Source organism: Plectropomus leopardus, chromosome 3 (genome assembly GCF_026936395.1).
Source record: "Plectropomus leopardus strain MGB_pleo_1.0 chromosome 3, ASM2693639v1, whole genome shotgun sequence".
NCBI lineage: Eukaryota > Metazoa > Chordata > Actinopteri > Perciformes > Serranidae > Plectropomus > Plectropomus leopardus.
In genome coordinates this window covers 40,642,501-40,659,614 of record NC_142178.1, presented here as the reverse complement: position 1 = coordinate 40,659,614, position 17,114 = coordinate 40,642,501, and the positions used below count along the sequence as shown (strand labels likewise).

Genomic DNA, 17,114 nt, shown 5'->3' with positions numbered 1-17,114 from the left:
GCAGGTTGTGTTAGCGGCGAGTTTCAAGAGATTCAGAACAAACAGAAAAGATCAAACCAGCAGCAAACCGGCCGACAGAAAAAGCGTTTCCAACCAAAAAAATTAAATAAAAGTTCATTAACGAGACTGAAGCAGAAATATCCAGCCTGCTTCGTTTGGGGGCCCGGGGCCAATCGCAGCAGCCCCACACGTGCTTCTAGGATTTTAGGATGTTTGTAAGATTTTGGGACTTTTCCAGGATTTGTTTTAAGGTTTCAGGATGTCTCTGGATTTTAGGACATTTCTACAACTTTAGGAGGTTTTTAGGATTTTAAGACATTGCTAAGATTTCAGGACATTTTTCGGGTTTTAGAACATTTTAGGATTTCTTTTGTTGCTCATTGCCTTCGTGTTTTTGAAGGAAATCACACCAGTTTGCTCAGGTTTTAAAGGGTTAAACGCTCTCAGCAAAAAATACAGCACGTCAATACGCCGAAGTCAGAAGATCAGCTTCAGATCTCTGGTAACGGGCTGTCTGAGGAGGAGCACGTGAACGCAGCATGACGGCGGGAACGGACAGCAGCGCCTCCAAACAGCCGCCTCCAGACGCTTCACGCCCTGCAGCTGCACGTCTGCAGGTCTGCAGGGCGCCGCGGCTGCACGTCTGCAGGTCAAAGGCTGCAGACCTTTGTGTGTTTAAACGAGTCGTGACCTGCTGCAAAAAAAAAAAGAAAAAGAAAAAAAAAACCTTTGTGCGGCCGGAGCGCTCTGAAACCTGCCAGAGAGAAATCTAGCAACGTGTAGACGCGGTCGGGCCCTGCTGACGCCATTGTTGCCTGCGGGGCTCGATGTTAAATGTACCGAGGGGACATTGTTTGTGCAGCTGACCACCCCCCCCCCCGCAGTCCGTCCCGCTCATTGTCCCGCCGTCACCGTCTCAAATCCTCCAGGTTTCATCTGTAGCTCCTCCTCAGGCTGCGTCCAGCTTCCCGCTGCGCGTCATCATGTCTCAAACTTTAATCGCTGCAGGTCGTCCTCACGCTCTGCAAGTCCGTCCCACAAAAGCAGTTTCAGCAGCTCACCGTCTCACCACAAACACCCCGTCCTCACTCAACCCACGTTTGTCAAGTTTCCTCCTCCTCCCCCCTTCCCCTCCTCCTGCTCCTCCTCTTCCTCCCCCTCCTGCTCCTCCTCCTCCTTCCCCTATTCCTGCTCCTGCTGCTCCCCCTCCTCCTCCCCCTGCTCCTGCTCCTCCTCCTCCCCCTATTCCTCCTCCTGCTCCTCCTCCGTCTGCTGCTCCTCCTTCTCCTCCTCCTCCCCCTATTCCTGCTCCTGCTCCTCCTCCTCCTCCTCCTCCCCCTTTACAGCAGACATTTTTGCCTCCTGTTTACTGACCGATGTCCTTCGTCCTTGGAGTCAGAGGAAACAGGTAACTTTGACATCGTCCGTGTCCGTCCGGTCTGCAGCAGGAGCTCTGAGTGAGCTCACACACGAGCTGTCAGATCGCCATCATCACCTTCATCACCATCATCATCACCATCATCACCTTCATCACCATCATCACCTTCATCACCATCATCACCATCACCTTCATCATCATCTTCATCACCATCATCACCATCACCTTCATCATCATCATCATCACCATCATCACCATCACCTTCATCATCATCATCATGACATCATCATCTTCATCAGCATTATCATCATTGTCACCTTCATCACCATCATCACCACCATCACATCTACATCATGACATCATCATCTTCATCAGCATTATCATCATCGTCACCTTCATCACCATCATCATCATCACCACCATCACCATCTACATCATCATCATCATCATCTTCATCAGCATTATCATCATCGTCACCTTCATCAGCATTATCATCATCTTCATCACCTTCATCAGCATTATCATCATCATCACCTTCATCAGCATTATCATCATCATCACCTTCATTACCATCACCTCCATCATCATCGTCATCATCACTATCAGCAGCAGCGTCACAAACCCTCCCTTCTGTCCGCTCTGACATCAGCACCATTCATCCGAAAACTTCCCGCCGACCACGAAACTCGACTCAGCAAGAGTTCACAGCATCCAGCCGACGCTCGACACCTCCTCCACCTCCTCTCCTCCTCTCAACTCCTCTCGCCTCCTCCACCTCCTCTCCTACTCTCATCTCCTCTCGCCTCCTCCACCTCCTCTCACCTCCTCCACCTCCTCTCACCTCCTCTCGCCTCCTCCACCTCCTCTCACCTCCTCTCACCTCCTCCACCTCCTCTCCCTACCTCTGCACAAGGAGCACAACAGAAAGCGGTCCTTACCAATTGACCCCACACATTTGTTAGGTTATGCCCCCGGCGTCCCTGCAGAGGCACATATATGATCCCCGCTGCTCCTTTTTTTTTCTCCCGCACTAGAAGCTTCAGCCGGGACGCAAAAACAAATCTGCTAAATAATAGGAGGCCACGGAGCGGCCGGGAGGGGCCCTTAAAAAGGAGGGTCCACTCAGCACTTCTGACTGCAAACGCCAACGGCTGCTCCCCGCGCACCGGCCAATCAGGGGGCAGGCTGCACCTGTTGCCATGACGCCCGGCGCTGACCGGTATAAAAGGTGTGTGTGTGTGTGTGTGTGTGTGTGTGTGTCGGGGGAGGGGGGAGGAAGACGTCACACACACTTTCACTAAATACACACATTTCTCTGTGAAGTTTTGCATCCAGTAAAAAAACTTCTGAGGAGCTTCAGTTTGTCCTCACGTCTCCTGCTGGTGTCCAACAACAAAGTACTGCACTCAAGTACTACTTTAAAGTACATTTTGTTACTTTTTTATACTTTACAGCTGTGATACTCAGCTTACAGGCCACAAGACCAATCTGGCCCCTGATAGGGCCCCTGGTGGCCCCCAAACATTTTCTAATTAACGGTAAAAATAAAGTGACTCTGTGAATAGATTTTGTCCTTTTAGTCTCCATAAGGTGTCCGAGACATAAAACAGCATCAAAATAGAGCTTGTTGATCAAAAAAAGAGCCAGAGGAGGATCCCCCACACCCCCGACAGAGGACACAGCTGAGACACTGATGTCCTAAAATACTGGAAATGTCCTAAAACCATATTGACATGTATGGGGCCGCTGTGACCGGCCCCTGACCTCCTGTCAGAGGGAAAGGCTGAACATTTTACTGCTCTACATTTGTTCAGTAACTCAAGTCAAAGATTCATATTATTATTATTGATAACTAAATTATGATGTTTTATTATCAGTTAGGATAAAACTTTATTGATCTCTGGGGAAAAATCCAGCAGCATAAAGTCATTAAAATGAGCTGCAACACTGAAGTCATCAGCACATCAATGCAATAATATCAGATACGTTTGGAAATAAAACCTGCTCAGTATCAGGTGATAATAGCAAAGTCTGGTGTTTTAACAATGATCTGCGACACCTGGAGACTCACTGAGGAGGGAAATCACCCTGAGAGGAGTTTTGTTGTTTTTCTTACCGTCCACATTTTGTCTCCGTTTGTCTGCTGAGGGACTGAATTCAGCTTGATGGACACGATCCGTGCTTTCATTTTCTTAATGTGGTTTCTCTCCACGTCACTTGCAGCTTTAAAGGACTTCGAGCAGAAACTGAAGAAACCTCAAACTGCAAAAATAAAAATAAAAGTTACTTCAAATCAGTCAGAGTCAAAGTATCAGCAGTAAAAGTGCACATGAACTTCCACCAGTAACACTTATACTGTATATAATTTACCATTATTTTTTATTTCATTATTAGTAGTAGTACATGCTTGATGTTGTTATTAATCCTATAACACCTACGCAAATCAGCTGGATTTAAAAAATATAATAAAATAAAATTGCAAGGACATTAGTAAAAAGTGCAAGAAAATTACCAAAAAACAAAAGAGGAAAGTTAAAAAAAAATGAAAAGAAAAAAGAAAATTACCTGAAAATCAGGAAAAAGAAAAAGAGGAAAGTTTAAAAAAAAAAAAAAATAGAAAAGAAAAAAGAAAATTACCAGAAAATTAGGATATTGGTTGGGAAAAAAATAATTCTGTAGTATCATTTAATTATATCATTGTGATTAATGTAAAAATAGTTTTTAGTTTAGTTTTTGAAAAAAAACCAAGCCCATGTGCTCAGAGTTTAAAGGGTTAAAGAGTCTCAGTCATAATTGTTCTTTGAGCTCTTTGGTTGTTTTACTTTTCCGATGCAGGACGACGCGGTTTATTGGAGAGAAAACTTTTATTCTGTAAGATTTTTTAAACAATTTATACAATAATAATAATAATAATAATAATAATAATTATCATCATTATTATTATTATTGTTATTATAAGACAAGAAAGGAAACATTTTCTCTAAAATTCAAATCTTTGTTACATTGTTGCCAAATCAAAATAACAGATTGTTAAATTATTACATAATTTCAGAAATATATTTTAGACACATATTATAAACGTTCTGTTTCAGCTGCGCAGAAACATTTCGTGTTTTTGGGTCGTCGGCCAGAAAAATGTTTCTGCTTCACAGGATCAGTCCTGCAGCCGACTGTGACGTCTGTGTTTGCTCTGCAGAGGGCGCCGTGGCTTCAGGAGAACAAGGAGAGGAGGAGGAGGAGGAGGAGGAGGAGAGGAGGCTGTGCAGGCATGTTTAGTGTCAGACTGAGAGGATCGCCCTGCTGTTTATTCACTGCTGCAGAGATCAACCTGGAGGAGAGGAGGAGGAGAGGAGGAGGAGGGAGGGAGGGAGGGAGAGGAGGAGGAGGAGGGAGGGAGGAGGAGGAGGAGGAGGAGAGGAGGAGGAGGGAGGAGAGGAGGAGGAGGGAGAGCAGGAGAGGAGGGGTGGCACTGCAATGCAGAACATCAAATGAGGAGGAGGGAGGAGGCAGAGGAGCGGGGGAGGGCGGAGGGAGGAGGGAGCTGGCTCTGCAGAGAGCAGGGATTCCCTGTTGGTTTGGAAAAGATCCAGAAGGAGACGCAGCGACTCGAGTTGAGACACAAAGACGAGCAGGTTTCTAACAGCAGAATCCGTCCATCCGATCTGACGGAGGGAGACGAGATTTGATCAAATAAGAATCGTCGTCACGCGCAGGTGATCAGAGACACAAACCGAGGTCACGTTTAAATCTGCTGCAGGTTTTCAAACGTCGTGTGACGGTACGAGCAGAGGAAGGAGCAAAAAAACGAAGAAAAACATAAAGAAACCTCAGCAAGGTCACACAGCGGCACGCCAGCGGAGCGGAGGAGACATGAGTCCTGAATCTCAAATCGGTTCAATCGCCTCAGTCTCTGAGTTTTTTCGGGTTTTGGGTAAAAAGTCTTAAATAAGGTTTGTGGTTCACACAGACGACAGATATTTAGACGGTTTGTTCTGCAACATAAAAAACGTCCATTCAAACCCAATTTTTGAACTTTGAAGGTTTCAGGCGTCTTAAAAAAGGCGGTCGCTAACAAGCGGCTAAATGCGACGACAGAGTTTGTCGTCAGACATCATCGCAGCGACACAGAAACGACACGTGAGACGAGCGTGACGCGGCCGCGATCGTGAGATCAGGTCACGCTAACAGAAGAGAGCGTAGGAAATGAAGTGTTAAATCAAATCAGAAGTTAACGATTGGTGGTGGTGACGTTTAAGTCACGTGACCTCGATGTAGCTGGTTAATAGCCGAACAGCTTTTTGTTTCTGGAGTTTTCATTTACGCTTCAAAACACACAGACGTTCATCCGTGAGGATTATCACGCTGAAGTACACTTGTAAATCATAAACGTGTTCCTCACAGAGATTATTTTTGGAGATTATCGAAAATCCCAGAAGGTTTTTGACGAGGGAACCAGCACGACACCAACTTCCTGGTCGGCCTACAAAAATACGTCATCAGCAGCAGCTCCTGCGTTCAGAGAGACAAAATTAACATGTAATCGAAGTTTCGTACGTAACATATTCATATTTTTTTAACTGTTAAATGCCGGCAACATTCACCTACCGAGTGTTAGAGCGTCAGTGATGAAGAGGAACTGCTTCACCTCGTCAATATGGACTTCACAACGGTTTAATAAAGCAAATAACTGAGCTGAAAACATGATTTAAAATGTGATTAACCCTTTAGGACCCACTTTAATATCACACACTCGTAACGCTCTGCGCACAAAATGCACTTCCCGAAATCAAGCTTTAAAAAATACTATACATTCATATTATTTTCTGCTTTCAATAAGTCCATTCAGCATCAGTCCTAATCTTAAATATCAAATATTCATTAATTTTCAAAATTGTAACAGTTTAAATTTCAGGTTTAAAAGAAAAAACTTTTTTTCCTTAAAGTTGCAATTTTTTAATTGAGAAATTAAAAAAAATATATTTTCCAAAATGTCTAATACTCTCTGAAAATAAATTTGTAAATTTATAAGAAAAAAAAATCTGTTTTTAAAGTCATAAATTAATGAGAAGAATTCTCTGCTGTTCTCTCAAATTTAAGTGGTAAACCGTCTGTTTAGGTTCGTGCAGTCACGATGATTTTTAATAACAGACATTAAACCTACAGACAGAAAAACAAGAAACAAAGTACAAAGTATGAAATCATTTATTATTGATGTGATTTTGTTAGAAATCGTTTTTGTGCTGATAAAGTTTTCATTCCTGACAATAAGTGAAGGAGAGAACATACAGTTTATCTGTGGTTAGTTTGAGCGTTTCCTCAGTGCATACGTGACAAAGATAAAGACGTTTTGAACATCGAGGTGCTCTTCATGCACAGACGGCGGTCGTTACGTACACGTGACCGACAGCAGAGGGGATTAAAGTTTAGAGAAAACCTCCCAGATATTTAAGTAGCGAGGCAAAGTCAGCTCGACTTCAGTCTGTCTTTGAAACAAAAAAAAACGTGTCAGACACCAGCGTCATGCAGAGGCGACCAAAGTGCATCAGTGCCGATAGCGGCGGTGCTCGTGGGACGGACGACTACCAGCCTCTCAGGACAAACAGCATACATGGCAATAATTGCATATTATGACGTTATATTATAATCACACCTACACAGGACACACGAAACACCAAAGTCAAGACAAACGTACATCTTCTTTCCGCTCAGGTTACATTTCCTCTGATTAGTGAGAGTAAAGCATCAGATTCAGCAGTATTTGTAGATCAGGGTACTTTTCTACGGTCATCGTGTTTGCAGATGATACTCTACTCTAAGCTGCAGAAACTAAAAATAAATGAAATAAGCAAAATATATTCGATATGATCAATCTGGTTTGCCTAAAAGCAAACATTTAAATGATGTCGGGATAATTCGGGAAGTAAAAACAGTTTTATGTTTAGTCAGAAAAAACAGCCGGGTGTCGAAGCTTCACGGGAAACTTCTGTTTATTTCAACCTGGACTAGTTTTCCATGTTTTTGTGCCTAAAACTTGGAAAACTTGGAAAGTCTTTTTTTAATTTGTATATTAACGAGAAAAGTTCTCCGAACTTCTCTTAGATTTATGTGGCAAATATACAATAAAAAACTTTGATATTCTTAAGATTACATTTGTAAAGTTGAAAAAAAAAATTCTGAAGTCAATTATGAGAAAAACATGAATATTTTCTGGGGTTTTTTCAAGAAAAAAAATCACAAAAAACTTTCTTGGTTCGTCTTTACAGTCATAAATTTACGAGAAAAACATCTGATATACTCTGAGAACAAATGTTAACAAAAGATTAATTTGGAATTAATTACCAAGAAAAATTCTCTAATATTTTAATGGTAAATTATCTGAAATGAAATGTGTAAATTTACAAGACAAAAAATGTTTTACCGATGCTGCCTGCAGCGCTCCTTATAGATGTTATGAAATTTGTTTGTGGTTTTTTTTGTGACCCTAGTTTGTGTCTTTGTGGTCATTTTGGGTCTGCGCACAGTAAGCCACGGTTCCCATTAGTGACACAGAAACATGGAAAAACAGCGTCCAAGTTGAAAAATACCCTTAAAGCTGCAGAACTTTCCACTCTAAAGAAAAGATATTTGACATGATCAATCTGGTTTGTCTGAAATCTGCATTTAACAAATGTCATGAAAGTTCAGGGAGCTTAAACACTTTTCTGCTCAGTCGGGAAAACACGAGCCAGCGCTGAAGGTGCTTAAATAACCTGAAACTCTCTCTTTTCCTAGATTTGGTCGTTTGTTTGGACAGACAGGTTCATCATAAATTCGTCCACTCGGAGAGTCGCCGGCTCGCTGCAGCCACATGACGAAATTTACAACGAAATACCACCTCATTAGCATGAAAACTTGTTCGCAATAAACGTGAGTTTTGTTTTAAAAGAATGTGTTTTCATTAGGTGTAATTCAAATTTGCAATTTCAGTTTGTGCAGTTTGTTAATGGAAACCCGCCTGCTGACAGGATGCATCTCTTTTGTGGCGGAGGTTTATTTATGGAGGTGAAAGGAGCGACAGCCAGTGTGACAGCCTCCTCCACGTTTGACCAAACTTCATTCAGATTGCAGGTGATCGAGATATCGGACGAGACGAGTCGGCCGTAAACCCGACCGGAGGAGAGTGACAAAACGTTGCATATAAAATCATTAAGGTTTCCTGCGCTGGACTTTGATGGAGGCACCGATGAAGACGCTAAAGCTAAAGGACGAAGTGGACAATCACAGCTCTGCTGGGAGTCTGTTGGCTGTCGTGACCTCAGACTGAACGAGACATTTCATCGGCTTTTCTTACAGCCGGAGTTTTAAGCAAACTGTAACAGCAGATAATAGCGATGCCATTAAGGTCCGTAATTAACACGTTTATTTTTTTAACATTGTGTTTATTGTCTTTCCGGTCTTTGAGAGGCTGTTCTGAGCTGAGTTTTGAATCCAACCGTGTCACGCTAACTTCAGTAAAGAGCTGGAATAAAGCTCCAAATTTTAGGATATAGAAAGACCAATGGCCATTTCACAGGGATCCACTGACCTCTGACCTTCAGATATCTGAATGAAAACGGGTTCTGTGGGTACCCATGAGTCTCCTCTTTAACCTTTATGCTAATCCCATGCAGGTTTTTTTTGCAGGTCATTTAATTTCTAATCAAAACAATCTGGTAAAAATTGCTTAAGTTTCACAACGCGGACTTCAAAACTGCTGAAAAATAACTGAATTAAAAAAATGCAATTTAAAAATTTGATTAATAGCAATTAACAATGGAAATTCTGCAATGAATCCCAATATAAGAAATTAATTGTTTGACAGCCCTTCCTCAAACGCAAAATGCGCCAGTAATGGAGAAAACCAGGAATGAGTCCTAAAACTCGGAGGTCCATTAGCATTTCAGCACCTCTGGTTCCCTCGTCATACAGTCTTAAAGGTTTTTGATGAGGGAACCACGGTGAAGCTAACCTCCGCATTGGCCTACAGAAAAACGCCATCTCTGGGCCACTCCATGACAATCGCCGCTGTCACAGTTCTGTGGACAACATCTGTCCAGAGGTGAGGACACGGAGACCTCGCTGTAGTAGTTTTAAGTCGTTGCTGAGTCCGGTCCAGTTAGGGATAGATGTGAACAGTCCTGTGATTCCAATATTTCCTCAAAATGTTCGACCGCCTCACAATCATCCAGCAGGTCCAACGCAGACAATCTCAACCGGCTTCATTAAAGTCTCACAGCTCTGGATTTACGGTCCTTTCTCAAGGTGACGGTCTCAGTAATTAGACACATATCCATCTAAAAAAATCACCTTAATCCATCTCTCTCTGCCATTTCAAGCGGCCAGAATAAAAGACGAGTCCTTCCTCGGCGCGTCAACATGTTGTCCGCCGTCTCCTGAGTCTGACAGTAAGATACTTCTCAAAGTCCAGGATGCTTCCTCGACAGGATGGGTCCCTCCGAATGGGGTCCTGCAGAGGTTTGACAGCTTCCGAACATTCGGAAAACAAAAACTGACAGACTTGCTCGAAAAGGTCCTGCCTTCAATTCTGTGCTGCAATTTTTAAAAAGGTGTCCGTGATTTTACCAACTGAGCTCTTCAACCGTTTTACTGAAATGTAGCACCGGTTTGCTCGGAGGAGGAGACCGTACTGTCGGCGCATCGATTTGTTCCGGCATCAATAAATCTTTCTTCCCTTTGATTGAGAAGAACAAATTTACAGACTTGACACTGAAGATACTCAGATTTAAAGGCATATCACATCATTGTAATGCCGTCAGTTTGCTCTCTCATTCTGCACCGCCTGTAAAAGACAAGCATAATGAAGGACCGACAACGCATCGACTCCCTCACCTCATGAAAGTCAGAACAAATTTTTCAAACCGGCATTATATGAGTGAAGATTCAGAAACTAGATCGCCCATTTCTTTCTCAAATTTGTTCAGAAGCAGATGTTGGCAGGCTGCTGAAGAGAAATAAGTAAAAGTTTCATTGCACATTTTCCAAATCGGGGTACAGGACCGATGCATCCTTCACATTGATTGTGGCTGCTTAAGATCTCTGAGGACATGCACAGACATCCTTGCAAATTGTCTGTATGAAGGACTCGGTCTTTGGAAAAATTCGAAGGGTCCTAAACATCGAAAAATCCTTCAGCAGGATTTGATGACATAGCATACTTGAAATGCAGCCCTTCAAGGATCCTTTCCTTGACTTTAAGAAGCAGACACTAAATGGATGAATTTCTGAATCGGGATGAATCTGTCGCACTGGTTGTTCTTTGACGTTCAGTTTGAGGTCACAACATCTGAATGATGGACAAAACATCTGTCGGACGATTGGACGGGTTTCTGGCAGGTCCGAAACGCAAGTTTTAACACAACACACAAGATGAATGAAAGCACACAGTGTTTCCTTAAGCTTCCTTTGCTTCCCTTCACCTGATCCTTTCAACTATTTACTGACAGGTCCATTCACCCATCTACCTAATTTGCAAGACATCTCAAGTAACTTTACTTTAGCAACATACCGTCTAATTTTAAATGAAGCCATCTCCTGAAACACCTGAATTAAAAAGTAAATGTACAATGTGTTAAAACATATTCCACTAAATCAGAGCAGCTGCAGAGATCAGATCTCCACCCAACATGTTCAATCTTTTACACCGAAGCGATTGGGTTCCTGTTGAGCAATATCAACATGGAAACATGCATACACAGATTTTTTAAAATAAAAGCTAAGAATCCAGACTAAACGATCAAATGTTCAGCTCTGCGTAGGAATTAAACGTAAGACACATTTAGGGTCTCGCTGTCTCCGAGCTGCGTAACATTTTTCACATTCATTCTGGATATAAAAACGCTACCAGTCCCAAACATCCAAATCTGTACGCACAGTGTTTAGTCTGCATGAAGGAGGGGGACATTCTGATGCTGTTTCCGTCTTAAATCCCAACAAACACAAACCATTGACCAAATACCTGGCCCACAATGTCCTTCAACGAGTTCAGCAGCCTCCTGACACTGAATGTCCGTCTTTAGATCTCAACAACCAATCACAGAGCCATGCTTCGATATGATGTCATGCAGTGCAATCAGAAAAAACAGCCTACGATACGTGACATTATGGACGCCATCCTCTGTCCACTTGACTGGAGTGGACCAGAACGCACGAGTCTGAGTCAAAGCAGCCAAATCAACCGTCAGAACGCTGTTTCCTTCATCACAGTGCAAAAGCCCCGTTTGAAACAACAACGTTAAAGCCATCTCGTATTATTGCCAAAATCATATAAAGGTCTAAACCCTCCTGAGGTCCAAAGGTGCCATCGTGACTGTCACGACTCTAAAAAGTAAAAATCAGCCTTATTCTCTTTTCAGTTCGACGCCATGTGACATCTCACAGAGCGACACTACGAACGTAACAAAGTGCTTTTGTGTCAGGCACTCTTCTCTGACATCTGGAGGCTGAACAGGCCAAGTTCCTGCGGACCATCTCCATGCCCCGTTTAGGAGAAGCTGTCCTTATCGGAGTCAGGGGAAGGAGGCCGTGAGATCTCAAAGAAGGAGCCCGACGATTTCCTGGATTTGAGAAGTCGCAGCATCTCAGCCAGCTGAGTCTCCAGCGCTGCCATGCGACTGTTCAGAGATCGGATGTCTCCTCTCAACTCCTGCTTCAGCTCCAGGAAAGACGCCTGGATGCTCTGCTCCGGTATCGGGCAGAAGACCCTCTTCTCCTCAGACTGGACTGGGCTTTGCTCCTGCGGCGTCCTGGCGTCGCCGACATTGTCCAAACGGAGGTCGCTCTTTGTGATGCCGCTGTCACAGGAGTCGGTTTTCTTGAGGGACATTTCGTCCTGAGACTTAGTTCTATCGGGCAGCGTCTCCATGGACTCGGCCTTAGAGACGCTGCTCCATGACTCGGCCTTCACCACAGACTCCTTGAATCGACCCCAGCCTTTAGCTTTGGGCGGCTCTGCGGATTTGCAGCCGACCAGGTTTCCGTTTTGGGTGGCGGGAGCGTGTAGCATGACTCGGCTGGAGGTCCTGGAGGTCCCGGAGGATGTTGAGGAGGATGTTGAGGAGGTGGTGGGTGTTGTGGAGCTCTCCGTCACCATGACTATACTGGTTGAGGCAAGGACCTCAGGACCTCTGGACGGCTCCAGGCAGGTGACTCCTTTCTCTACATCGCCGGCGGCCTGATCACCTCGCTCCATGGCGAGCCGCGCCTCCCTCTGCTGTCGGAAACGCTGGAAGAGCCGACGGACCGGATGATCCGGTGGGAGGTTCAGAGGAGCCTCGTTCTTCCTCTTCAGCATCTCCTCCTCCTCACGTTTCACATCACTGATCTTCCGGAAGACAATCTGCAAAAAGACAGAAAACCAAAGAAACGATTAAAAACGGTTTCACCTTTTCCAACAAAGATCTTCACTTTTTCGCCCTGAAATTCAAGCCGAACTAGAAATACCGCCACTTACATTCACGTATGTCCAGACTCATCTGTCGCCATGACAGCTGACAATGCCTCAAATACGGATGCTGCTGCAAAGAAGCTACGAACTCTAAAACATGGACGCCTCACAATCAGCACATTTGCTGCATTCAAAGGGGATCACATTAGTACTTTTTTATCCTGACATGTTTGGACTGCAGTCCTCGTCAGAAGAGTCACCTGATGTGGTTGTGACGTCCTGTGAGCGGTTTTATACCGGTTTGGTCGTCCTGTCTGGTTTGACAGGAGCGTGAACTGCCAGGGAAATCTGCATAACATCAATACGCGGTTTCAGGTTTTATTTCGTCTTTGTTTGTTTACTCCTCTTGTCTGCGTGGGCCTAGAATGTCTTATTTCATGCCACAAGGTCAAATCATCAAAACCGCATCTGTTACAGCGGTTACTCTGTTACCGATCCGTTACTTTGTGCAAACAAAATATAACTTGACATGCCCTTCCTCTTCACTTCCTCACATCTTTTGAAGAGGCCTCTTATTTTTGAAGACGGTAAAGTCCGGACTGGTTTAACAGGACGACAGCGCTTCCTGTTGTCTGATGGTTTCTTGAGGATGGCATCCCAGCTGTTGGACAACATGTATGTCCCTTTGTCCCAGGTTACTGTCCTTTGAGCCTGATCCAGATCTCAGAGGCCTCCCTGATCCAACAGTGGTTCTTGTTGCTCTCTGATCAGTCCATGATGTGGTTTTCTATTTTGCGGTGGTCAGGTTTTGATGATTTTAGGTTCTCCTGTTCTGCTTTTTCTTTTATTTCTCTTGTACGCCCTTCAGATGTTTTTCTCCATCATTGTGACGCATCGCATCAATATCACATGACTCATACCATCTTCTCAGTCAGGGGGCTGAATAATGCTCCAAAGTTAGGCTAAATTTTGTCGATTCACAGGGGTCCCTTGACCTCTGACCTCCAGATACCTGATGAAAATGGGCTCTGTGGGTGCACATGAGTCTCCCCTTTACAGACACGCCCACTTTATGTCAGTACCATCCAGGTTTTTTGCTGTGATTTGATTCCTGATCAAGACAATGTGGTAAGAATGTCTTTAACTTGTCAATACGGACCTCAAAACCATTTCAAAGCACAAAATATTGGAGCTGAAAAGATGTTATTGACGATTGAAATCCTGAGATTAATCGTGATTTTAAAAATGAATCGTTTGACAGCCCTAATAAAAACACAGTTGAGATGAAAAGGGCTTGCACCAGCAGACACTTCGGCTGAAACGCTTTATGTTTCCTGTTGCTGCAGAAACATCCGCGCCGGGCGCTCCCACCCAGCGCTCCAGGCCATCGATTAAAACTGCATGATCAACAGTGTCAAATGGAGCACTCACATCTGAAAGTGTGTCTATCGAGCATTTACTGCTTCTGCTGTTAAAACAAGTCATTCATTATTTAAGAGGAGGCCTGCCTGGGAAACCTTCGAACACTTTGATCAAAATGTCACAAAAAATATAGCTGAGATTAAAAACCTTCAGAAAAACACCTGAAAGGACTTGATTTATGTATCAAAACTGACCGGCACATTAGTTGTTACTATTCAAAACGGGTAAAACTGTCTGCGATTTTCATCTTTCTTGGTTAGATTTCCGTTTTCTTGAAACGAATGACGTCATGTTACTGATGGATTACCAGAATAAAAGTAGTAAATTCTTTCCACCCCTAACTTTGAATTTATATCAATTCAGTCATTTAAAAAAATCATATCATAAAAAGAAATAAAAATTTGGCATTCATAAATAGATTTTTTCCTGCCAAATAAGAACCTGTTAAAAACCCAAACTTTTTTTTAATGCAGATATCTGAAGCGGTGTTGTGGTCCTTTAATCTGCTGAAGCTGCAGCAGGCGTTCTCTCGCCGCCCCTCCAGGTGTGAAGGTTGTCGGTGCTGACCCGTCTGTAAACCGCTGCGTGTTCACATCAGTGACTTCGGTGTACATCAGAGGCTCGGCAGCCTCACGTGACCTCCTGACCTCCGCTCAGTCTTTATTCTGCAGCGGCAGCAGCGAGGCTTTCCCCCATCATCATCCTCATCCTGCCGTCAGAGCCCCGCGCCGGTCAGGGAGCTCCTGACCCGCTGAAATTGGATCGGGTGAACGCCGCAGCAGCGGCCGGACGGTTCTGTCAGAGCGCGACGAGAACGGAGGAACACAGAACGTGAGAGAACTGCTGATGTTCGTGATGCTGCTCTGTTTCCCTCGCTGCAGACTCAACGAACCACAGAGACTCAGCGTGCTGCGTTCAGCCGAAAACACAAACAGCAGAAACGCTCAGCCGGCTCTGCTGAGGGGCCACTAAAGATCCTAAGATTTTAGGACATTTTCAACTTTTAGGGCATTTCTAAAAATTTTAGGATGTTTCTTGGATTTAAGGACATTTCCAGAATTTGTGGGCATTTCTAAGATTTTAGACTGTTTCTTGGATTTTAGGACATGACTGGGATTGTAGGACATTTCCCATAATTCAGGATGCTTCTTGGATTTTAGGACATTTCTAGAATTGTAGGACATTTTTAGGATTTCAGGATGTTTCTCTGATTTGAGGATGTTTTGAGGAGTCTAGGACGTTTCTTGGATTTTTAAGACATTTCATGTATTTTAGGATATTTATATGATTTTAGGGCATTTATATTATTTTTGGACATTTATAGTATTTTAGGACATATCTTGGATTTTAGGAAATATCTCGGATTTTTGGCCATTTATCTTATTTGGGGACATTTCTAGGATTTCAGGGTGTTTCTGGGATTTTATAACATTTTTTTGGACATTTGTCTGATTTTTTTGATCAACAAGCTCTATTTTGATGCTGTTTTATGTCTCTGACACCATGTTGGGGGGCCACCAGGGGCCCTATTAGGGGCCAGATCTGGTTTAGTGTCCCTGCTCTACGGTCTGCAGGGACTCTCAGTCCTAACCGTTTAAAGGACTCATTTACGGAAACAGATTATTTTGTCTGGTCTTGTTTTTTGGGAGTGTGACGTGCAGCGAAGCCTCCGGCCGGAGCGAACTGAGTCAATCGCAGAGCTGCAGTCATGAAGAGCAGCAGTGTCTCGCTTCAATGGCACTTCAAAACCGACTCTGACAGCAAAATCAATTCCTGCTTTTAACAAAAAGCCCAAACGAGTCAAAGCAAACCAACCCTGCGTCCACACGGGCCGCACGCTTTCTGTCAAAATGTCTCGATTCAAACGCTTAAAGGAGCTTCGTTAAATTAATCACATCTCTGTGGCCTTCAGGATGAAAACATTCAGGAATAAATCCTCTTGTTTCTCAGCACTTTTCGGTCAAACTGTGACGAAACGCTGCAGTTTAACCCTGAAGAGACCACAGAGAGTCCGTCTGTGTTCGGCTCTCACAACGTTCAGAGATTCATCATAATCTCTGCAGAAGCTGAGAGATTTTGGTTTTAGATTGATGTTTCTGTCCATTAAAGACGCGTTGAAACTACAGCAGTGAAACTCAGTCAAAGTGGATTTATTTCACCACATCAGCAGATTTTCTTTTTTTTTCTGGAGGCCGAGCGTGAGATGTAAATGTCGCCGCGGCAGCCGTGCGTCGGCGCAGCAGCTGCCGAGCGCTGTGAGTCTCCGGGTTTGGAGGTGAGCGCTGCCCGGCAGGTCGTTTCTCTTCACCAGCGTCATTATTGCACAGCCAAGCAGAACGAGACACGCTGGCTTTCACATCGATTTACAGCACAGAGAGAGAGGGGGCGTCCCATCAGTGTTCATGTCCGTCTTCATCCAAACTCTCCCTGTTTGTTTCATCTGATTTCATCAAAATAATCTCTTTATATAAAAATATCTCTGCCGAATAATTTCATCAATTCAAACTTTATACAGAAGGTTTCATCCAGTCAGTCTGCAGGCGGATTTTGGTTTTAAGAAGCAGTTTCCCGTCTGAACGTTTTTGAAATTAATCAGCCAGTGTGTGAAATAAATCATCGTTTCCTTCTATTGTTTTTCTACGGAGGCCGAGACGTGTCGAACGAACTGCAGATCCTGCAAAAAAAAACCAACAACACTTGCATCCACCTCAGCATCTGTAGTGTAAAGTCCAGCAGAGAGGACGGTTTTGGACCTGAACCAGCAGCTGATGGGACACTTCGTGTGACGAGGGGAGGCCGCCGCACACAGCTGACGAGTGTTTGTGGCCGTTTTTGTGTTCGAGCATGCAGCATCCATGCTTTAGGGACAATAACCGCTCGGAGTTTTTCGGG

The 17,114-nt window shown here is 44.0% G+C and overlaps 2 protein-coding genes across 7 annotated transcripts in view; both read right to left on the bottom strand.

Moving 5' to 3' along the window:
• LOC148190091 (uncharacterized) overlaps positions 1–4,740 on the bottom strand; it is a 48,893-nt gene extending 44,153 nt beyond the window's left edge. Inside the window, exon 1 of one of the 6 annotated variants that reach the window (XR_015776110.1) lies at positions 2,317–2,548. Coding sequence is in view for 3 of the 6 variants with exons in the window: in XM_088075247.1 (XP_087931373.1) it covers positions 3,495–3,566 (72 nt within the window). In the remaining 3 variants the exon portion in view is untranslated. Of the gene's footprint in view, positions 1–727; positions 885–912; positions 1,089–1,374; positions 1,472–2,316; positions 2,549–3,494 lie in introns of those variants that run through there. The other 5 variants (XR_015776111.1, XR_015776112.1, XM_088075247.1 and 2 more) reach the window with 5 other exon arrangements.
• A 1,822-nt stretch (positions 4,741–6,562) lies between these two features.
• Positions 6,563–17,114, bottom strand: part of kcnh1b (potassium voltage-gated channel, subfamily H (eag-related), member 1b) — a 49,183-nt gene continuing 38,631 nt past the window's right edge. Inside the window, exon 13 of the mRNA XM_042485251.2 lies at positions 6,563–12,752. Coding sequence (XP_042341185.1) covers positions 11,898–12,752 — 855 coding nt within the window. The 3' untranslated portion in view covers positions 6,563–11,897. The remainder of the gene's footprint in view (positions 12,753–17,114) is intronic.